The sequence below is a fragment of the Sebastes umbrosus genome, chromosome 2, assembly GCF_015220745.1.
Source record: "Sebastes umbrosus isolate fSebUmb1 chromosome 2, fSebUmb1.pri, whole genome shotgun sequence".
Taxonomy (NCBI): Eukaryota; Metazoa; Chordata; class Actinopteri; order Perciformes; family Sebastidae; genus Sebastes; species Sebastes umbrosus.
Window position 1 is genome coordinate 39,087,261 of NC_051270.1, and position 24,575 is coordinate 39,111,835.

At 42.5% G+C, this 24,575-nt stretch overlaps 1 protein-coding gene across 1 annotated transcript in view; it reads right to left on the reverse strand.

Moving 5' to 3' along the window:
- Positions 1–3,319: 3,319 nt before the first annotated feature.
- The window catches only part of abhd17c (abhydrolase domain containing 17C, depalmitoylase), a 44,101-nt gene continuing 22,845 nt past the window's right edge, over positions 3,320–24,575 (reverse strand). Inside the window, 1 exon segment of the mRNA XM_037753090.1 lies at positions 3,320–7,027. Coding sequence (XP_037609018.1) covers positions 6,808–7,027 — 220 coding nt within the window. The 3' untranslated portion in view covers positions 3,320–6,807.

Sequence of the window (24,575 nt, forward strand, 5' to 3'; positions counted from 1 at the left end):
GACCAATCACGTCACGTCGTATTCCACGATTTTTAGTTCAGACGTCATCGGGGAGGCGGTTGAAGCAACTGTCGATCGTGGCGACAGAAGCGTTGTGTGTGATGCTGGCGGTCTTGTGTTGCAAAAAGAAAAAGAAAAGAAAGAAAAAAGGGTTGTGGATGTGCTCCTGGGTGGCACAGAGAGGACGGTACGGGCTGTCCATACTTCAGTCAATCTATACTATAGTTTCAGTCAGAGCACCTGATTGGTCAACGTAAAGGAACACGTCGTTGGAGATGTCACACTAGGCGTGTCGAGACGAAAAATTCTGACAGGCTAGACTTTTCCTCAGGGTGTCGTGGGGCGTCCCAGACGTGGCGTCGGTTGTCGTGTACTATGACACACTCCACGAGATGAGAGGATCGACTTTCGCACACAACACTCATTTATCGTTCCCGATCCCCTGCGACGGCCGTGTCGGGCTATAGTCGGGCTGATACCATGGAGTCTGAACCAGGCATTAGTCTATGTGTAATGTTTGTTGCACCTATTTCCCTAACTTTTCCTGCACGCCATGGTTGCATCCAGACATTACAGCTGTGCCATCATGACACTCCCTGATACGTGCGTTGACTCAGTGTATTTTTGATGCTGCTCAGAAGAGTCCACATCCAATCCATCAGCTAAAGTAAAACTTCAAAATTCCTCCAGCGCAGTCTCTTTGTGGAAATAGCTCTCCACAGCAGAAATCCTCTCTCATTTCATCACAGATTTCTTTTCTCACCATATCGTCCTCTGGAGAAAAAAAACAGTCATTTTGTTGTGTTTGAGGCCATCTTTTTTGCTGCGGTCTGTTCAAACATACTGATAACAAGCAGCAACTCAACTAATATCTTTGTGTCATATATCTTTGTACAGTGAACATCTTTGTGTCACATATCTTTGTACAGTGAATATCTTTGTGTCATATATCTTTGTAAAGTGAATATCTTTGTGTCATATATCTTTGTAAAGTGAATATCTTTGTGTCATATATCTTTGTACAGTGAATATCTTTGTGTCATATATCTTTGTATAGTAAATATCTTTGTGTCATATATATGACAAAGATATTCACTGTACAAAGATATATTCATATTTGTGTCATATTATCTTTGTACAGTGAACATCTTTGTACAGTGAATATATATATATACAGGGATGGACTGGCCATCCGGCATACCGGGCGTTTTCCCGGTGGGCCAACGTCCTTTTGGGCCGATGTAGGCCTATGTCTTTTTTTTTTTTTTGGGTCCATAAAACAGATAAATCGGCCCATTTCTTTTCCTTAATTGACACTGGGCTGGCCCAGTCGCTCCGTGCCGGGCGGCCACAGTGAGGAGGAGAGGGAGCGAGATGAGGGAGGGAGTGTAGAGGTTAGCCGTTATGGGCTAGCTGCCTGGCTCAACATGTCATGAGAGATGAGCAGTGCTCTAGTGGGCCCGGTACGTAGCGCCACGCAGTATTTTACTCATTTTACTCCTTGTTGTACAGTGACTTTTTCATGCGTACCGGGGCTTCTCACAAGCTGCTGGATCTCCTCTGCCCTCTCCATATCAGCTTCTCTGGGAGATTCATAACGGCGCAGCGCCAGTGGATTTGCGCCGCGTGCGTTCCCGTAGTGAACAGAAGCGCCGCGCTTTTAATCTCTGCACGAGCTGAAGCCTGGCTGTTTACATGACAAGCGCATTTCTCTGCTTCTGATCCTCTGCTATTTAATATCCATCTTTCTCTCTGTGTTTCCAGAGGAGATAAGAAGAGTCTTCTATTAGTTTTGGTTTTCCACCTCCGATGAAGAGCAGCACACAGCCGCTTCTCAAGCCTCAGGGCCCTATTTTAACCATTATATACTATTTTAGCATATAATTATGAAATGATGTTTATAATAAAGTAAGTTTTGATAAATGTTGAGGTAAATATTGGGGTAATTTGGCCGTAATTCCAAAGAAATTTCAAATAGGTAACTTGCTAATTATCACCTAATTACCATGAGTGTAAATATAGTCACGGATTAAAGGTTACATGATATATTCCATAATTTTACAGTCTGGTACCACTGAGTCAAGTGGTGGACACACTGCCTGCATGAGACGCGCGTGCCGGCTGCGTGGTGTGTTGTTTTTTATTTCGGCGTCCATGTTAACAGGTTAGAGTGGACACACTGCCCGCCTGAGACGCCCGTCTATTTTATAGAATAGCAAGCTCGCCTATTTTACACGCGAGCCGCTCGCGTCTCGGCTGCGTTTCCCATCAGCAACAGACAGTGAAGGTGATCTATTGACAGTATATGGACATCATATCAGCTACATAATACAGTTTACATGTCTAGACATCTGTAGAATATGTCACAGACAGTGAAGGTGATCTATTGACTGTATATTAACTTCATACCAGCAAGACTTTACTACAGTTTCGAGGTCTATCTGTAGAATATGTTACGGAGATGAAAAAAAGTAAAGTTAAACACTTCCTGCTTTAATTTCAAAATAAAAGCCCTCACATGTTTTTTCTATAGACAGAATCCCTTCATTTGTTAACACAAGGCTTTTATTCTGAAATATGAGCAGTCAGTGCTGTGGAACAAGCAGTAACTTGAGAGCTCCAAGAATTGATAAAGTTTGGGGTTTAAATCAACACTTCCTGCTTTCATTTCAAAATAAAAGCCCTAAAGCAGATTTTCTTTGCACAGAATTCCTTCATTTGTTAACACAAGGCTTTTATTCTGAAATATGTGCCGGACAGTGATGTGGAACAAGCAGTGACTTGGAAAGCATCATAAATGAATACAGTACGGAGTTTTAATTGTGGATTATTACTATTATTTACTAATTACCACACGTTTCTGAACCTTTCTCTGTCTAAAATAAATATAAATGATATTTATAATGAAGTTAATGGCCATTAAAAGGCAAACTCTATACAGAAAGAAAGGGCTGACAGCAGCAGCAGAAACACAGCTGACAGGCAGCGGACACGCAGCCAACAAGTGTCTAGTGTGAACACCAGACTCCTGCATCACGCAGCCACCACGCGACACAGACGTTGGTAGTGTGCCCATGGCTTCAGTGTTTACAGTTTTAAAGCGTTCTACCTAGATTTCAGAAGTGGCAGACAAAAGAAAATGAGTGGCCGGTAGAAATGTTGAGTGACCTGCTCAGTGGCAGGTGAGGAAAAAGGTTAAATTCAGACCCTGGGTAAGAGAGATGTTTTTTTTCATCATAATTATGGTGAAGTGACCCTCCAAAAAGATGCCTAGTCATAAATCTCTCTAACACAGAAACAATAAGGTCAGACACACATATTCCATGCATCCTTTATTCCATTATAAGCATTAAAACATCCATTGTGCTGCCTTCTCGCAACTACCACATGTATGACAATCTGTTTCACGGCATGTTTAAGGCTTAATTCATCTGTTCTACACAATATTAACCAAAAATCAGATTCTACTACCTTCATCTGCCTTTCATTTGCATATTATTATTATTCCAGTGTTAAAGCAATGATTCTAGACTGCCCCATTTAAGGGGCTAATATGTATAGAGAAGATATTGAAGTATACCATTACAGAGGATTATCTTACAAACCAGCTTCAGAGAAATCTATCAACATTTAGACTGGAAAAACCTCGTAAAAATGTCAGTATCAAAACAATAATCAGGACTAAAGCAGGGTCTTCATTTCCTTTTTAAAAAGAGGAGCTAGAGGAAATATACTAGAGATGACGGAGGGCTCGTTATTCAAAAACGTCGGCCCCGACATTAGCTAGAATCAGAAAACACTAATACTCAACTGACACGCCACTTCACAGCAGTACACGGATCAATCATACGATCACAAATTGCTAGCAAATATCCCTCAAACGCGATCCTTCTCTGAAAACATGTTCAGCATTTACTTGAAATGTTATTTTTTAGTGTTTTACTCCAGTGCCATTGTTTAGCTCTTTTTTTTTTTAGTGTTTTACTTTGCAAAGGGGGTAAAAGAACAAATGATTGAAATACAGCTGATACAAGTTGAAATAGTCCACAACTATGAGAGGTGATTTGATTTGCATGCGTTGCCCAGTTTCCCCATCGCGGTTCTTTCACGTCTTTGGAGTTTTGAGCTGGGACGAGAGCTAAACTATCACAGGGGCTCAGCAGACATGGGTGTTGGTAAGAGAGGGCACCCCCCCCCCCTACTGCAGGCAGGAACACATGGCTGATGAGAGGGGGATGACAGTGGTCAGGCTGGATTTGGTTTTAGTACCTTGCTGTCATTTCAGTATTCCCCCCCAAACTGTCTGGCGTTCACAGTGATTGACTGATTGATTTTCTCTGATGAATAGCAGCAGATATCAGTCCCCCCCCCCCTGAAGACCACGAAAGCCCCGCTGTGGTCAACAGGACCGGGTGAAATGTTTACGAACATAAGGCTTTATTTGTAGTGTGAAATGACTTGACGCCCGAACACCAGCGACAGCATGTTTCACCTCGAATGCCTTCACATGGAGCGGAGTTCACAGTTCAGTGTCTTCAGTCTGCAGGTAAACCCCCGCACCACGCTCCCTGGCTTCAGTTTACAGTACCGGAGTGTGTTTCTGTTTAAATCAAGTCTTATTAACCACATGATCTCCACTTCACTAACGGATATCCCTGATGCCTGCTGCTCTCTCTCTCTTCTATTGAGGTAAGCTTCTGTACTACCCAACATCTGGGATATTCATTGCGGTGTTGCTCAGTGGCACCTGGTGTGATGCAATTTACAGAACTTAATGCATACACAAAATGACCACGCTAATTAGACTGTGGAGCAATATTACTTTTCCAACAATGGCTTCACCAGATGCTGAGATATATTCATCAACAACGGTTGATAAAACTAGGGATGCACCGATACCGATACCTGGTCCAATACTGTTCTCATGTACTCGTACTCGCAAAACGGCTCCGATACAACGGCACCGTTACAAATTTACGGTGGTGCACCCGACCCCGCTGGGCCGGGATCCCGCCTCAGCCGGCGTGCGCCAGCCCTCACATTCAATGCACCACAAAGTTTTGCTTGCACCCTCTGACTTGCGCGTACGTTAGATTCCTTGGTCCATGTTTCAAGACAGGTCGGGTGGGTTGCCGACAGCACCACAGACCCCTGGCGCCTTTTATGTGGGCCGAGCCCCGATCTGGCGGCACGACGCGGTTGGGGCGCACTGAGGACAGTCCGCCCCGGTCGACAGTGGCACCGGGAGCAGGGAGCCCCGTCTCTCCCTGGGAAGGGAGAGAGGGCACAGCGAGCCCTTTGTCCACGGTGTGGTGAGGTCCCGGCGGGGAGGGATGTAAAGCTGCGGCCGTGAGTCACCTTCGCCCCGAGCCTTTCCAAGCCGACCTAGAGCCGGTCGCGGCGCACCACCTCGTATGCGGGACTCCACAGCCAGCCGTGCGTCGCTCACACCCTCCAGCTGGCTGTTAACGACGGTCTTTTGGCACAGAGAAGTACTCGTATCGGTACTCGGTATCGGCGAGTACCCAAATGTAAGTACTTGTACTCGGTCTAAAAAAAAGTAGTATCGGTTCATCCCTAGATAAAATCATTTTTCTCAATAACCTGTTGAAGCACTTTATACAATTTACAAACCTCTGTTAAATTCAGCATTCGATTTTGCATATAGATGATCCACCAATCACAGTTAACACTTCAGTGCTCTTTACTGAAGCCTTTCATGGTGTATCATCTGTATGGGCAAACCAATTCTAAATGTTGGCATTTTATCGACATTAGTACTGCAGGTGCTGTCTGTATGCTGAATTCACCAGAGGCTCTAAAGTATTGAAGGAATTGAGTAAATGTTCTCCCAGAACTGCATGTGTGCCAGTGAGCAAGGCGTCTTGTAAAATTGCCAGATTTCTCATTGAAGTTTGGCATTATTGTCTTCCTGTATGAGAGAGGAGCATGCATCAGGACTATAAAGATCACAGCCACCAGATGTGCGAGGATGCACTCTGGGTTAACAGCTTCTACATACTGAAAAAAAAAAAAAAAATGAATTCCACGTGCAATTAAGAAAAACATGGAATGCAGACAACAAAAGAAATCAACATATACATATTCCAAACACAGAAAAAAAACCATTACCTGAAAATATCTGCACATTAAAAGTGCAATTTGTTTGGTAAACCCTGAATGGTAACTTAAAAATACAGAAAAAGTAAAAAACTTCAGTTGTATCTCAAGGTGCAAAATTGATACTTCTTCACCTGGTATAAAAGAATACAAAAAAATCAAGCTTGGACGTTGCAAAGACTCAGTGGAAAGAAAAGCGAGGACCGTGGGAGAAACAGAGGGAAGAATGAGGAAATGTGACGGACTGAAGCTCACAGTGAGAGACTGGCACAGAGGGAGAGACGGAGTGAGTAGAAGAATTAGAAGGAGAGCTGGAGCTGAGAAATGAATTCAGATTGAGCAGCGAGTGCAAACACTGCCTTGGCCTGGGCTCGTTGGCAAACTGTGTCCACGTGTAGGATGGGAGCACCAGCCAGGTTGTGGGGGCAGTACGTTGTTAAGCCAAAGCTTCTCTCCTGGCCGGTACTGGCCACTGACTCTTGCCTGCACCTCAACAATTTAAACCCTCCTCCTCTTCCGGTCCGCTACACATTCCTACCCTGAAATGGCTCCAAAGGACAGGGGAGAACAAGTGTGACCAGCTTCCTCCAGTCCTGCCCTACGCTAAGAGAGGAAGTTGGGAGATGATAAGGAGGCGGCTTCTTGAGTGTGTTGAGATGAACCCTGGCCTGAGTGCGGAGCTCCCCTTCAGGAGGTGGGAAGCTCGAAGGAGATGAACTGCTTGAGTCTCTCCAGGTACTGGGCGTACAGTTCAATGTCGTTGTGGCCGGCTCCCTCCACCCACAGAGGCTCCACGGCACGGGGGCAGCGCTCGTACATGGCCAGGCCGTGGGAGAAGTCAATCACCTCGTCTTCGGTGCCGTGGATCACCAGAACTGGGGACGCCACCTTGGACACCTTGTCGATACTATGGAGGGGGAAAAGAGACAGAAAGAGATTAAGGGTAGGTGTTGAGGACAGATAACAAGCGGTGACGATACGCTAACAAGAAGAGAATGGCTCAGAATATTTCTTAGTGATACGGTCAAAAGGACCTGGAGTTCAGAATATTTTGTCAACTGCTGTCAAAAATGAGTTGTCAAGCTCAACTTCAACATAAACGAGAAGTCCTAAAAGTGCTAAGAATAATGGAAAATCTACAAGTTCACTGACATCTGAGCAATCTCCTAATCTGCTACTGAAGACTGAACTAATAGAACATTCTGGAATACGTGAATAGGCCCTTGGACCGTTGAGTCAAGATTATTTTGTTAACATATCAAAACTCTGTCTGGTGACACAATAATAGTTGTAGAACAAATATTCGTCTTCTGCCATCGCCACTGGTTAGGGATGTTAATAATTAACCGTTTAACCGTTAACCGACACTAAGCATTTTAACCGACTAACGCTATCGTTTAAAACAGTTAAAAGAAAAAAGATGAGAAAAACTGGTCAGTTTAAGGAGAAAAGCTGGTCCACCGGCGTTACAGATACAGGAAGTTGGCTCCCGTCAATAGCTCGCTTGAGTGGAGGAGTTGTAGTCAAGGCCTATAGAAAGGAGGCTGAGTCGCGAGTCATATCTCCGGGGGTACAACACATGCGCAGTAAAATCTCGCCTGCACTCGCCGAAATTGAGCCAATCGAAACGCACGACCGCAGCTTCAGTTACACTGCGCATGGGTTATACCCCACACCCCAAGACCCATGTCCGCCTGTGACCCAGCCTCCTTTTCATAGGCCTTGGTTGTAGCCTCGTTGCATTTATGCACCGACACATAAACTGTACACCCACTGTCTGCTACACCTGCGTTCACAGCTAGAACGCCACCGACAACAAACACATACGGTCTGTCGGAAACTTACTGAAGTTTTGCTACGTGACTGACTGTATGTGTGTGACAATGGTGAGCACGAAGCTACCAGCAGAGCTACAGATCCGTCCCTGATGCCTGCTGCTCTCTCTCTCTTCTATTGAGGTAAGCTTCTGTACTACCCAACATCTGGGATATTCATTGCGGTGTTGCTCAGTGGCACCTGGTGTGATGCAATTTACAGAACTTAATGCATACACAAAATGACCACGCTAATTAGACTGTGGAGCAATATTACTTTTCCAACAATGGCTTCACCAGATGCTGAGATATATTCATCAACAACGGTTGATAAAACTAGGGATGCACCGATACCGATACCTGGTCCAATACTGTTCTCATGTACTCGTACTCGCAAAACAGCTCCGATACAACGGCACCGTTACAAATTTACGGTGGTGCACCCGACCCCGATGGGCCGGGATCCCGCCTCAGCCGGCGTGCGCCGGCCCTCACATTCAATGCACCACAAAGTTTTGCTTGCACCCTCTGACTTGCGCGTACGTTAGATTCCTTGGTCCATGTTTCAAGACAGGTCGGGTGGGTTGCCGACAGCGCCACAGACCCCTGGCGCCTTTTACGTGGGCCGAGCCCCGATCTGGCGGCACGACGCGGTTGAAATCTCGCCTGCACTCGCTGAAATTGAGCCAATCGAAACGCACGACCGCAGCTTCAGTTACACTGCGCATGGGTTATACCCCACACCCCAAGACCCATGTCCGCCTGTGACCGCAGATCCTAACGTAGCACAAACGCACACATTGTTTGTCTGACAATCGCTATCGTTAATCTGGGCAGACACACAGCTGACAACCTGCTAAACTAAACTAAATGTGCAGTGGAGACTTTTATTGAGAAAGTGGCTGCATGTCCGCGACACTACACGCAGCACCATGGCTGCTAAGTTAACGCTCCCGGACGGCTGAACCGGGGACTGTCTGTTGTGCTCATACACTGCAGCTGGTACACCGCTGCATGCAAAACAAATCTTGTCGTTAACGGTTAATAATCGGTTAATGAGGGTCGGCTATCGGTTTAAGAATTTTTTCAAAATTAGCATCCCTACCACTGGTTGATGCGAAAAGCATGCTGGGATTCTTGTCTACAACAAGTTCATTCACAAGTTGGCTTTCAGGTCATCCGCTGCAAGAGCACTTTCTGGCATTTGCACTGTGAATGTGGACTTGGAACTGGGCCAGTGTTTGGACCACGACAGACCATTTGAAGTTCATTTTAAAAGTCCACGACAACACAAGAACAGACGAGAACACAGACTGAGAAAGACCTTAAATCTAACCATGGAAGTCTAAAATGACCCATTAAAACCCGGCTTATGAGAACAGCAACATATCAAAGCCACTATGTGTACTGTTTCATCACCCCACAGTGGTAACATTAAAAAAAGACCGGCTTGCTGCGGCTGCGGCTGGTTTGTGTTGGTCAATGGCTACGGAACGGATATGACGTCATGTTACTCAGACTACAACAATAAAAGCAGGAACTTACCTTCTTCCTCCGCACAGACTCAAATGAAGCAAATATATCGATTCTGACATTAAAAATATATGTTTAAAAATCGTAAAACAAAAATCGCAATACATATGTGAATCGATGTTTTCCCCACCCCTACTGCTACATGACCAATCAGTACGTACTGCTAGTATGCAGTTTCGAATACAGCCACTGTGGCACAACAGCTATGTACACCGATACACACTGCACATCAGCCCACTCAAGAACCTTTTTGTCAAATTTACAGATTTAAAATTCTTGACATTTCAATCAGGAATGTTTGATTCTGATCGGCCAATATCATTAAAGATTAGGGATGCACCGATACCGATACCAGTATCGGGTATCTGGTCCGATACTGTGCTCATATACTTGTACTCGCAAAACGGCTCCGATACAACGGCACCGATACACTTTACAGCAGCGTGACGTTGACCTCTCGTCACCATCTTTCAGGTCCTCACGCCCCCCCCCCCCGACGGGCCGGTGGAGCGCCCTGATTCACAGAGCGGAAAAACTGATCAGAAAACCTTTTTTACTGCCTCGTCATAGTGTCTACAGAGTGTGATAGGATGCTCCAGGCACGTCAAACAGAAGTTTGTTTAATCAGCTTATTATTCAAGCTGCTCTTTGATCATTTACTATTACACAGTGGCCTTTACAGGAGCTCTAATGTTATGCCGTCTTTGTTTGAGAACCCCCCGTTTAGATGTTTGAAGTCCAACATTCTAAATGTATAGAAAGACTGGCGAGTGGAAACACTGCGTCTCGTTTGAAAGACATGGACGTGTTAATGTGCCCATCTCTAAACACACTCCATCGAGTTACATAAATGATGATCAGCTTTGTCTTGTGGCCTGGATGGAATTGTGCAAAGCTCCAGTCCCTGCCGTGCATACTAATTCCTTACTAATCATCCTCGGCCATAACTTAGGTGGAGCAGCTCAGCCTCCGTGGTGCCCTGCTGCTCAGATGGAGGTTAGCTGGAGGATTAACCAAGGGAATCATTGGGAGTTAATTTCATTCCAGATGGAATAAACTATTACTGTTCACATCACAGCTGGGGTATACAGACTGAATTATGGCAGATGTGGCTGTCACACATGCACATAATCTCTCCCGACATTTGTATGAATATGAGCTCACAAATACACAGAGCAATCTCTTACACAGGAGTGAATTACCCCCTGTAACACTAGCAAACATTTGGTTTGTAGATACTGACTATTAGGGTTGGGGTTAGATAGCATTTTCCTAAAGGTGACATATTACGCAAAACGCCCGTTTTCATGGCTTTCAACATAAATCTGTCCCCGGTGTTCTAGAGACCCCTAAAGTGTGAGAAAAGACCATCTTCTCTCTTTTCTCCTACTTAAGGATGTTAATAATTAACCGTTTAACCGACATTAAGCATTTAAACCGATTCACGCTATCGGTTAAAATAAAAATTAACAATCACTTAAAAAGCTGAGAAAAACTCAGAGGAGCGGCTCATCTCTTTAAGGAGAAAAGCTGGTCCACCTTAAGAGGCGGAGCCGGAGTTGCAAGATACAGGAAGTTGGCTCCGGTCTCTGGCTCGCTTGAGCCAAGGCCTATGAAAAGGAGGCTGTGTCACGGGCGTCAACGCTCCTCCTCGCGCGACATCACAACCGTAAACATACAGATAATTCAGTATGAAGAGATTCATTGTTTTTTCGACAAGACAAATGCTGCAGTGCGGATTGTCAATGGCGAAGGTAACTGTGAACCCACCTTTCTCCCCGGTCCCCTCCCCCCCGGCACTCGGGACTAGGCAGGCATGATGGGAAACGTGTTCTGTCCCTGTCACTACAATACTCAGGGCACTTCCTGCATGTCTACGACATTTTACACAGCATGAATTAGCCTAGCGGCTAGCGGACTTAAGTTAGTTACTTTCCTTACTCATGGCCACTGCATCTCCGACAGAACGACACCACGGTTGAATTTCAGCCTACATGCACGTTTTTTCAGCTCAATGTTGTTGAATCAGAGCAGCTGGTATTGATAGCAACAAAGCTAACTGACTGCCGAGTGCCGTCTCTCAGCTCTGCGCACACAAGCTCCGCCTCCAACCTCGGTGACACCGCTGGGTGAAACAGCGCGGAGGGATGGAGGGGAAAAAAAGAGGAGAGAAAGAAGTGCGACAGTAAATGACAACACCGTATTTTTATAGATTACAGCACACTTGTAAAGCACTGCAGAGGGATTTATGTTTTGTTTTTGTAGTGATTCTGTACTGAGGTGGGTTCTGGGGTTATGTTACAACAGTCTGATGCTGGCTTCACAAAATGTAAGCAGCAGATCAGTCGTGCTGAATTGTGGCTTGACAGCACACATCACTCCGGTGAGAGACTGCAGCGGGGTCTCTGTTATACACATCTCGTGTGCACGAATTAACTAAAAACGTGGGAAAATGTAAATAAAATGAGGCCACGAATTACTATCTTTGTGCGCGACAATTTAATCATAACTTCATTAAATTCAGGGAACGAATTATATCGTGCAAACAAATTAGTAAATTGTGGCCTTCATATATATATATATATATATATTTTTTTTTTTCTCTCTATCACCACTCCCGGACTCAACAACATCAAGTAAAAAAAGGGAGACTTAATGCATGAGATCAGCTGAAGTGAAACCTGCCTCAGCCTGCCTTAAAGAGCTGTAGCTTTCTTTGTGTAAATGTGATGTTAAACAAAAACAGCTAATTCAACCACAATAAATGTGCTTCCTTTATTCAGAATAAAGTCTTTGGTGGTAGCTCAATGCAGAAGGTGACGTAATAACCAAAGGAAATGAATGCATAAGTTGTGAGACACAGAAACTCCACTGCTGAAGGTAACTGTATAAGATAGGAAGAACTCATCAACTGAGTCATGTAGACAAGTATATTAGCTTTCCATACATATCATTTATTTCTCTATCTACATGTACAAGTGACGCACTGAGTCATCAATCCCCGGGAGTCTTCATTCAGCCCTGTGAAAAGCATAGCTAGGAGGGCATTTAACTGACTATTAGAATATGTCACTACTGAATATGTGACCTCCCTCGGTGCCTCAGTGTTCTGCCTACTGAACATCGTGTAGCAAGCCATTAATAGCACAGTTAGCTTAACCTAACCAGCCTGTACATATGACACAGGGTTAGATTTCCAGAGGCTTTTGTGACTGAGATTCTGCCTCAAACACATGTACTGTATTTATCAGACGCACCAGGTTGGAGTCACAGCTTGCATGTCATTTGTGCAAGTGTTTGCAAGATGGGCCACTCTCCTAGTTGCATTTGAATTCAGGGGAGGATGGTGCAAATAATAGGAGGAGACATGTTAAGAAAGGATGATTGCGTATTCTGCTGAATCATTTAGGTCATGCAATTTACAAATATCCAGTTGTTACCTCCTTCGTCTGGTTCCCAGGCAATATATGTTGTGCACTTGAACGTGTTTATTTATTCCTAATGCATTCATAATTAGATATATGCTAATGATTTATAATAGAATTCTTAAAAAAATAACAGTTTTTGGCAGATAGAGTTGAACCGCAGTCATAGTAATATTTTGTAATCAAGATTCCGAGCTCAATGATCTCATCTCACTGCTGAACTGCAGCTATGAGCTCTCCTTCCCTCACAGTGGTGCGTCAGGAGGTCAGTCCCAGGGTCAGTCTAGGAGCTGTAATGAGCTGGTGTCTCAGGCCGTGGTAGCACTCGTCTTTCCAATGCGGCTTTTTTAGGGATCGGATCTCAGTTGAGTCCGCATATGTGTGTCCCCACTTGACACTTCAATGTCTGATCGGACAGTGATCAAACATATTTTGTGGTCAAAGGAGCTGCTGTAAAACGGTAGGTAAACCTCATTCCTATGAATTCTTCACAATAAAGTCCCATTTATTTTTGATGCTTATTCTTCCTCCTGATCCTGCAGTATTAGTAGACTTGTTTTATTGAAGAACAGCCGAAAGCTCCACTAATTCGGTGATACAATTTTTTTCCTATAACTTCTTCACATAAACCGTCTCAATATTTTCAATACTTATATTTTGAAGCACCCAAATCAGGAAATGTTGGGTTTTCATCAGCAGTAATTTCACACAACTCAGACAGCAGGTCTCAGCTGTGCTCCAGCCCTGGTTTTCCTCCTCTCTTCCCTTTGCGCTCCCTTGGGAGAAGAACTCCGTGTGGTGGGAAGATGATGCGAGACAAGTTTGATAAATTGTCCAGATTGTGCCCACATGCCATGTCCACAACTCACTGAGATCCCAACTCGATCAGATCCTAAAGTGAACAAGATCCGATCTTGGGAGCGTACAGACTTGACAGTTAATGGGCCCTGGCATGATCGAATGACAAAAGTCGCGTTGACAAGACAAGTGTAACCCTGGCCTTAGAAAATCAGGCGCTGAAATGAAACAGCAAACTCAATAAAAACTGCACTGCAAAACTGTGCAGCACCATTTTCTTAGTAAATCTGGCCCTCAAGAGGCAAAACTGGTGTTTAGAAAAGGTTAAGCATGCTAAATCTTGAAGAAAAGAAACATTTTATGTGGCCATGTTCATACAGACTGAATCAAGAGTTTTTAAATCGGACACACACTTAAAAGGTCCCATATTGTGAAAAGTGAGATTGTCATGTCTATTATAGTATAAGGCAGGTTTAAGTGCTATATAAATACTGTGAAAGTGTCGAAGCGCTTCAATATACGGAGATATACACACAGCCCGTATTCAAGAAATTGTGAGTTTGAAACAAGCCCGTCAGGATTTCTGTCCATTTGTGATGTCACAAATATACAATATTTAGCCACCATTATACGGTTTTAAACGTAAACATTCTAAATGTGTCCCAGTTTATTTCTGGTTGTAGTGTATGAGAACAACATCAGCTGACAGGAAGTAAACATGGAACCCAAACTGTCGTCTAGCAACGCAATTCCGTTACAATTCCATTGAAATTAGCTAAACGGAGCGTTTCAGACAGAGGGTAAATACAGGCATATTCAGGCAGAACAATATGAGGAAATCATTTTTTTTTTTTTTTTTTTTTTTAACATCACAGCATGTAAACATGTTCTAGTAGAAACACAAAATATAAGTATGAACCTGAAAGTGGGCATGATATGGGACCAATAATTGTATGCCAGAACTTTTTTGAAACTGCAACATGGAGCTTCTTTATGGAAGGGAAAGTGTGCTCTAAAAATGAACCATTATTATAGTCAGCCTTGTTTTTGGCCTTGAAACATATCATGCCTCCGTTTCCAAGGCTCGGAACAGGGTGTCCAGCATAGGAGAAACTAGCTATTCATCCACAGCCTTTTTCAACTTGAAAATGATCTCATTCTGAGAGAAATTGTAAAATAACTAAACTAAGTATCACTTGTGAGAAGTATTAATTCAAAGATGTTTGTGTCAACCTTGAAAAACAACTCTGAACAACTCTACCACTGATGTGTGATATACTGCAAAACAAAAAGTGGGCCAAACCCCAGCATCACACTTGATTGGAGAACTGCCGGTATATGCTGACAGTGGGCTCCTGCTGGTTTCTATAGAGGTCCAGCTGGGAAGCTTTGACACCACACATCGTATCTTCCCACTGAGACAGACAATTATAATTCACAACCAGGAATCCATGATAAAAGAACTGGAGTATGCACATGCAATGGTGGCAAAAAAAGTGGCACCACCAACACTAGTCAAGGGTAATAACTGAAACATAGGCACTTTCATTTGCAAGGACATGCACCCATACAGCATTGTTGAAAATGCTGGATTTTGACAGATGATACTGACATAATCCAGGAGTAAAGCCTATACCACGATGGTAGTATTTTGGATAAAACTGCATCTGAGGACAAGTTTCCCTGTGCATCAACGTTTATTGTTCATGACTGTTGGTGCAGAAGTTTTCGGGGAGCATTTGTTTCTTAGAGGGGCCGCTCAATTTTGAGGAAAATATCTAATTACAATACTGCTACAATACAAAAAAAAAAAAAAAAAGCCTGTAGTTGTGCTCTTCATAGTTTTAAAACATGAACTCCTTGTGCAAGCATGATCACAAATGATCTTGTTCCTATATAAATGGAGCCTGATAAAACATAGTTGCTTTTTGGTGAGGTCCATCAAGAGTTCTTTTTTTCCAAACCAAGGGTCAGAGAAAAGTGAGCTTCTAAGTAAACCCAGCTAGTTTTCAGGAGAAAAAAAAATACAATTCAGTCATTAGTTTACTGGATAATGGTTTCACGAACAAAAATCTGTCGAGTGCGACTAAATATTTTCACAAGTGGGGAGGGCAAAAAGTGTGAGTGTGTGTGACACTACAATGATCCAATGATCGCCAAACAGCTGATCTGCTCTCAGCATCTCTCTCTCTGTCACTCAACCACTTACTCACTATGCGCACATTACATTACGCTACTCTAATACCAACGTATTATGTAAACATGTGGATATCTGACGGTACTGTGGGTAGACTGTTAACTCACTATCGACACGTCATGCTACATTGTGAACGACAAATCTGTGTTGAAATCGCAGGACGAGAGCTTAACAGGAAGTGCCATTGATTTATATTATGATGTATTAAGGCTCTATTTGGTAAAGATGAGTATTGGGCGACGGTAAATGATGTGTTCAAATGTAAAGAGAAACTTGAATAAATCCAGCTGTTTTGAAAGAGATGTTTTCACAGCAATATCAAATAGAAAATATAGAGGGAACTAGAATTGCACTCGTAGAGCGCAGACCTCCGCCAACGCGTGACTTTAAAAACAGATCACAGCTCGCAGCTGGCGGTACCGTGAGGTGGTAGGCTTCTTATTAACACGGTGTGTTTCCGTGTAACGTATCGGCGGATGCCTCTCTCATTCAGCAGCCTTGTTATGTCTGTATAACGTTACACTACGTTGTCTCTCATCCCGTCTCATCTACCGCTTTGTTCTTTCTCACCGCGGACGGTCAGCAGCTTCCGCAAACACACCCACACACGTATCTCTCGGCTCTCAGAAGGAGGCGGGGGTCACGCGTCATCAACGCGTCATCAGTTACACTGCGCATGTGTTATACCCTGTGGTTTTAATGCTCAGGCTGATCGGAATCCTTAAAATATTCCTGAATCCAGATCATGATCGCCACCAAAATCTAATGGATTGTTCATTGTGCCACACCCCACCCCTCCAAAAAAATTCATTCAGATCCATGGCAGACTTTTTGAGTAATCCTGCTAACGGACAAACAAACAAACCAACGCTGGTGAAAACATAACGCCTTCCTTGGCCTTCAGCGGAGGGAATTATGACCCTTTTAACTTCCCTAACTAAAAACACTATGCAAAACGGTAATAAAGAAGTGGCTATCGAAGCTACATGGGATTTTATTGTCTTACTTTTGTTTTTTACCGTGGTATTGAATTGCTATCGAGAATTGTGGAATTTCACTTGTATTGGTAACGACTATTACATTTCTGGTATGGTTGGACATCCCTAGTGTAGGGCTATGGGAACTGACAAACGCTTAAAATGTGTTGGTGTGACGCCAAATAGACACAGTGAAACATTTTGGGTGCACCTAAATTATGTGCTGGTGCACCCAAATGAAAAAGTTAGGCTCACCAGTGTGGTTTACTTGGCTTTACTCAATAATATAAAAACACATACAGTATATAAAACTGAACTAATTAAAATCTGTCATGTCTGACAATATTTATATAAGGCCGACAACTTCCTAATGATACATTTCAGCGCTCTGCCCTAGAGCTGCTTTAACCCAACTTTAGCATCACAGACTGACAGGACGCATTTAATTGAATTCCAGGGGGTCCCAAATTACAGCGTTTAAGGTAATAACATAAAATGATCATATGATATGCTTCAACTCACATCTCCGTAGTAACAAGCAATCATTTACACTCAAAATTCCTGAGCTACCTATCTGAAACTTATGTGAGGCAATCAATTACATCATGTATCTAGAGCAACATCCACCATTCTGATGTTGAACAGCAAAGACAAAGACCCACTGGATATTTTTTCAAACATCAAGGTCATACAGAGTGGTGTCTCCTTCAAAGAAACCATCGATGGCCATTGCGTAAATGACAGACACTAGTGTGCAGAGAGCTTTGGATAAATGAGCTCTAGCTGAGTAAATATGCCAGCGACAGCTAGTCATTATATCTGACAAAATGTCAAGATGCCACCACAACTTTCACCACATATCTCATACACTCTTAATTATGTAAATTCTAATTAAAATCACTGCACTTGCAATTTGGAAATATAACTCTTTCAAATAGTGATTTCAATATAAAACGATAAATCCTGATAAAGCCCCAATTATTTTAGACTTTATTAGTACACCTAGGCTAAAACTGATGCGGTCCTGCAATATAAATCCTATCTTCATTCACTGTTTTAGACAATTGTTGATTCAACTTTATGATCAATTGGAAGATATAGTTCATGGAGCTATTACATTATTACATTATACACAGAGGCTTTTCTGTTATATAGCCTATTCTCGTTGATATAAATGAGGTGGACCATTACATACATCATACCCTTTATGAAGGGAGGCTTTATTGCAGGACTGATGTTTTACACTGCATTAGTTTTAGCTTGGTGTACCTTATAAACTAGCAACTAAGTGTAAATAAATAATTTAATTTACTCTAGCTCAGTCATTGCCAAAGCCAGGGTCGGGACCCACACGTGGGTCGCAGGAGATTTTATTAGGGTCGCCAAATAAATTACAAAAATTTCCTCCATAGTCTTTCATTTAACATTTATATCTGCAGTACACCGTTGAGCCACATGAGGGAGCCTGAATTGTCCGTACTGTTCTGATAATTGAAGCCTACTTATAACATTGAATCTAATATGAAAGGAAAGCATGCATTCTGGGTTTTTTCCTAAAGAGAGGACATAAATAAATAAGCCTGTAATGTTACCAGTTAATGTTACGGCTAATTGCATTTATTTGGTCTCATTTATAAAGTATTCATCATGTGTATATGTTTTCAATAACACATGCATAAGTCAAGTCTCAGAGATTATCGTCATTGCGCACAGTTAAAAACAAGTTTCCCGTACAATGAAATTCTTCCTTTTGCCTTCGGTGCCGGGTACCGTTTACAAGGAAACGCAAAGTATAAGAAATACATAAAAGAAAAAAAATCAAAGACGGAAAGGACACTATTTACAATATACAATAAAAATAGAGAAGAATGCTATGTACAATATTTAGGGAAGTAATGATACGTTTTTACAACGACACTATATGTATCACTTTCCATGGTTCCGATACGATTCACGGACGATATTTGGCTCATGTAGAGCGATACGATTCAATGATTTGAAATCGATACAGTAACTTTTTTTTGCCAAACATTCAATCAGTGTGACTGTGAAATACAATATCTGATACTGGGACAGTGCAGGTCAGGATTCCTCAAAGTTTTTCTTTTGATGGAATCAGGATAAATTAATTATGGACATAAACAAGTAACAACCATAATGGCAAATACATACAGCTTTATTGAAAAAGTAAAAAGTGCAACTTCAGGGACCTGCTGATTCAGTTCTCAAGATAACAAGGCAATATTTTTTTTTTTTTTTTTTTTTTTTAAGTTATTTTTTTGGGGGCATTTTCCATTTTTCATTGAGGACAGTGGATGAGAGTCTTGAAAGGGGGGAAGAGAGAGAGTGGATGCGAAAGGGCCACAGGCCGGATCGAACCCGGGCCGCCCGCAGGTCAGGACCAAGCCTTAATAACATGGACGCTCCGCTCTACCAACTGAGCTAACCCAGGCGCCCACAAGGCAATATTAACAAAAATATAATAAACCAATACTTCTATTCAAGTTAAACGAACAGTGGTTTAACCTGCTGCTTCGTCCTCATTTCAATATAAACGGTAGATCAATAATACAGAGATCACGCTGATAGTGATCAAACAGCTTGGGACCAGAATCATTCCTCTACAAACGCTGTCTTAAATAATTTACCTATGGTAATCAAGTAGTCCACCCTACAGTTTTCATTGGGTCTTTTCATAGATGAACACATACGGAAAAACATTTTAAACTAGTAGACTAAGGTTGTTGAATTCTGTTTTTGTTTTTTACTTTACTCCCGTGATTATTTACCTCGCGGACCGTCTGCCTCCGGCTGGATACATGAGGCTGATGCTGCGTGCACGTAGATATCATGATAGGAAAAAGGTAATTTTTCTCAAGATGCAAATTCTAGTATTGATACAATCGATTATTTACCTTGCAAATCGATTTTAGATCGATATACGTCCCCCGTGAAGGACAAACTTGCAGAGTACCTATCGATGTAGTTGGATCGCAGGAATATAAATCGATACATCGACTGTAGTAGATGAATCGTTACACCCCTAGCAATATACAATAATGATATAACAGTATCGTTTCACAGTGTGGTGAGGCGGGTTAGGCAATAAAAACAAAGCTGCTGTGATTTATCAAACATACTTTTCGAGATCGGCCCGGTTTACCTATTCAAGATAATATAAGGTGATGCAGAAATGGCAGTAAAAATGGTCAGGAACTATTGCACAATTTGCTCTTCTCACAATTATAGATAAGGCCTATTGTGAATTGGATCGCGATAGTTTGTCAAGAAAAAGAAAAAAGAAGCTGGCCAACACTGCTCAGCCAAAATCCTGACAGACACAATTCCTCTACAATTAAAAATATAAATTGTCTAAAGGGATACACCAGGGGTCAGCAAACCTTACTATCAAAAGAGCCATTTTAGGCAAAAAAAAAAAATCTGTCTGGAGCTGCCAAAACATTTGAGCATTGTGATGAAGTAACACAGCCATACTTAGTCTAAGTATATAGTATATAGTATATAAGTCTAATGCAGTGAGGGCCAAAGAGACAATGTACTATGGAGTATTAGGACCACATTGAGGGAAAAAACATCTGAGATTTACAGAATAAAGTCATAATATAACGGGAATAGAGTCATAACTTCACGAGAAAAAAAGTCGTAATATTACGAGAATAAAGTCATAATATTACGAGAAAAAAGTTGTCATGTTACGAGAATAAAGTCATAACTTTACGAGAAAAAAACTCGTAATATAACGAGAAAAAGTCATAACTTTACGAGAAAAAATAAAATAACACGTACAATTACTACTTTATAATATTGTGACTTTATTCTCGTAATGACTTTATTCTCGAAATCTCAGATTTATTTATTTTTCCTCAATGTAACTCTAATACTACCTCATACCGTCGTACCATAGACCTACAACAATGATAAATACAAATGAAAATGTAAACAAAAAACAGTTATTCATTTCCATTTTTCAAAATCCACAGAGAGCCACTGGAGAGGAGCTAAAGAGACGCATGTGGCTCTGGAGCTGCAGGTTGCTGACCCCTGGGATAGACAGACATCCATCAGCTGATACTGCCCAGATATATTGGCAAGCTGTGACACCACTTGGTGTTATAGCTGAGAACATACACGTACAGATTGTGTGCATCAGTTATTTAAGTACTTACAGATAACGGAAACACACATAGACAACACTGTCCTGGTGAAATGCCTGGCCCTGGAGCAATAAGTGAACTTGATGAGGATTATAAAGAAAAACATAATTACTAGGGGTGTGACGAAATATCGTGCCACGAAATATCGGGATATAAAAACATGACGATGCATCGTCGAGACGAAAAACTGAATCGCGATATCAGAGCATAATAGGTAGTACGTACATACGGGCTCCGGGCAGCTGCAGCCTCTTCCTGCTGCTGTTCAAGGCCTATGGAAGGAGGCTGAGTACAAGTCATATCTTCAGTTACACTGCGCATTTGTCATACCCCGTGAGCCATGTCCACCCGTGACCCAGCCTCCTTTAATAGGCCTTGTCGGAGCTCCACACACATCAACACACACAGCGCAGTCAATGAACAGCTGATCAGAGAGGCCGCGGTGGAGAGACGAGTTGACGATACGCTCGTTGCTGTTAGTAAGTGCAATAAAACTTTGCGAGTGTAAAGCCAAGATACGTTATTACACCTGTTCAACAAGCACAAACACGATGAAACGGTTAAACATGGAGGAAAGCAACGTTTCAATCTGCTCTCTCTGCTGTCTCTCATCCTCCGCTGCTGTTTACACAAGCAGAGCGCGAAAGCTCGGTGGCTAACAGCTAACTGTAAACAGATGCAAGTTATTTAATTGAGTTGTGAATGACTTTAAATGACTAAAGCTGGCAGTAGGCTGTGTAGTCCAACTTTTTAGGTTAGTTTGTGATGTATCTTACTGGTAAACTGATCAGCTGGCTGAGACAAAGCAGCCCTCCCCCCCTACCAGCCCCAACGTTACCTGCAGCAGTGAGTGACATCAGCAGAGGACAGGAGGGAGGACTGATACTGTCTGATGGAGGACAGAGGACAGGAGGAAGGACTGATACAGACTGATGGAGGACAGAGGACAGGAGGAAGGACTGATACTGTCTGATGGAGGACAGAGGACAGGAGGAAGGACTGATACTGACTGATGGAGGACAGAGGACAGGAGGAAGGACTGATACTGACTGATGGAGGACAGAGGACAGGAGGAAGGACTGATACTGACTGATTAAATACAGAGGACAGGAGGAAGGACTGATACTGACTGATGGAGGACAGAGGACAGGAGGAAGGACTGATACTGACTGATTAAATACAGAGGACAGGAGGAAGGACTGATACTGACTGATGGAGGACAGAGGACAGGAGGAAGGACTGATACTGACTGATTAAATACAGAGGACAGGAGGAAGGACTGATACTGACTGATGGAGGACAGAGGACAGGAGGAAGGACTGATACTGACTGATTAAATACAGAGGACAGGAGGAAGGACTGATACTGACTGATGGAGGACAGAGGACAGGAGGAAGGACTGATACTGACTGATGGAGGACAGAGGACAGGAGGAAGGACTGATACTGACTGATTAAATACAGAGGACAGGAGGAAGGACTGATGCCATAAAAAAATGGAACTATAAGGCAAACAACAGCATTGTTTTACATTTTGTGTTTTGAATAAAAGGCTACTTTTTAAGTCATATACTTTCATCATTTTAGTTTTGTTAAAATTATTGTTATAATATCGTATCGAGATTGTGAACCCAATATCGTGTATCGTATCATATCGCGAGCTGAGTGAATCGTCACACCTCTAATAATTACTATTATTATTCCCCAGCTCTCCTCTCACAGCCGTGTCAACAGTGGATTGCTTAACCCTACTCAGCACACACACACCTGTAGATCATACACACAGATATACGCAAACAAGCATGTCCAAATGTGCTGTCAAATCTAACAACACTTCCCTGAAACCTAAACTTAATATTCCTCACCATGCTACACTGCAGACTACAAATCTGCGGAGACACAGCAGACTCATTAAATTTTAACATAGTCTTGACTGTTCATAATTTGGTCACACAAGCAGTGATCCCTTGTGTGCCCAAATTATGAACCTAGTGAGGTGGAATGATACAACAACACTGTCATCATGGCACTCCTTGGCTCTGAAGTGGCATAAGCGCCAGTTATTGGTCAAAACAGGACGGTGGCTTGCGCTAATGCCACAAATGTAATGCAAAATATATAGGGCTCTACCAAATGTCATGTATTTACATTCAAAGCTTCTACTGAGGTTTGTGAATGAAGCTTCGAATGTCTGTCGTCATATTTTACGACGTCATCACGTTACAGCTCCGACTATAGATGGTGTTTTGTGTATATGGTCTTTTGAGGATATTTGTGTCTAATCTAGGTAGTGATCGAGTTGTTGGTTTGACCTTGGGTGTGATTGCTGCTGGCTGGTTCATCCATCACCTCCTGCAGTTTAAAAAAATGCTTGGTTGCCCACCATTCCAGTGACAGTAGTTTGACAGCAGCCTTGTTCTATTACTAACCACAATTCTACAAGTAAGGGATAATGTACAGCGAGCGGGGCATTGTTGTGAAAGTAACCCCTATAGGGCGAGGGGTGGGGGGGGGGGGATTCTTTCACAACAATGACCCACTAGCTGTACATTATCCCGCTTATTAAACGGCTACTTACTGAAGAAATCAATACTTTGACCCAAAACGGTCCGCCAGAGTCCGACATCGGACCCATGCACTGCGCCCATAGCAACGGTCTGCTATACATAGCAACAGTCTGCTATACATAGCAATGGTCTGCTATACATAGCAACCTCTTTGTTCTGAAATCTGTGATATAGTTCTGAGACCTTAGACTCGGTCGGCCCTAGTTGGCTTTGAGAGTGGTAACCGTTTTTGCTTGATATAGCACTGAAGGTAGGGTAGGGCTGCACGATTATGGCCAAAATGCTTAACAGGATTATTTTGATCAATATTGAGATCACGATTACTTATCAGGATTATTCATAGATTTTAGGGAAAAAAAATGTTTATTGCAAATTCCCGTTTAAATAAACAGAGCACTGTTTTCACTTCAATGTTGTGCTAAATTCCAACCGTCAAATTCTAAATGTTATTGTTTTACTTTGTTATTGTCATTTACTGTATAGTGGTTATTCATATAAAAACAATTCAAATGATTAGGAAATAGTTTTATTTTTATTGATAAAAAAATCTTGGAATTAGTTCTAATTATATATAAGAAGTTGTTTAGAGTTAGTGTTAGGAAGTTTAACAAGTCATAATTCCCTCTCTATTATCTATTTTATACTCCTTCAAACAACTGGATTTATTTGTGGTTTTGGCCTTTGTTCACCATGAGAGCTCTGTGAATGAGGAGCAGAAATTCTCCCCGCTCCACTCCGCGCACATGCCCTGCACTGGACACAGGAAATGTGCTGGCAATCTTTTCCAGCTTTCCACCCAAATTGCCTGAAGACTGTTTCACAGGCCGTGTAGAACTTCAACCCGCCGCACCCACACAGTGCTGTCGACACTGCATCTCGCAGAGCATCCAATAAGGCTATTTAATATGCTATTCATTTATTTATTCATTTAATTGGCATATTTCCCCACGGACATTTTCGACAACACATG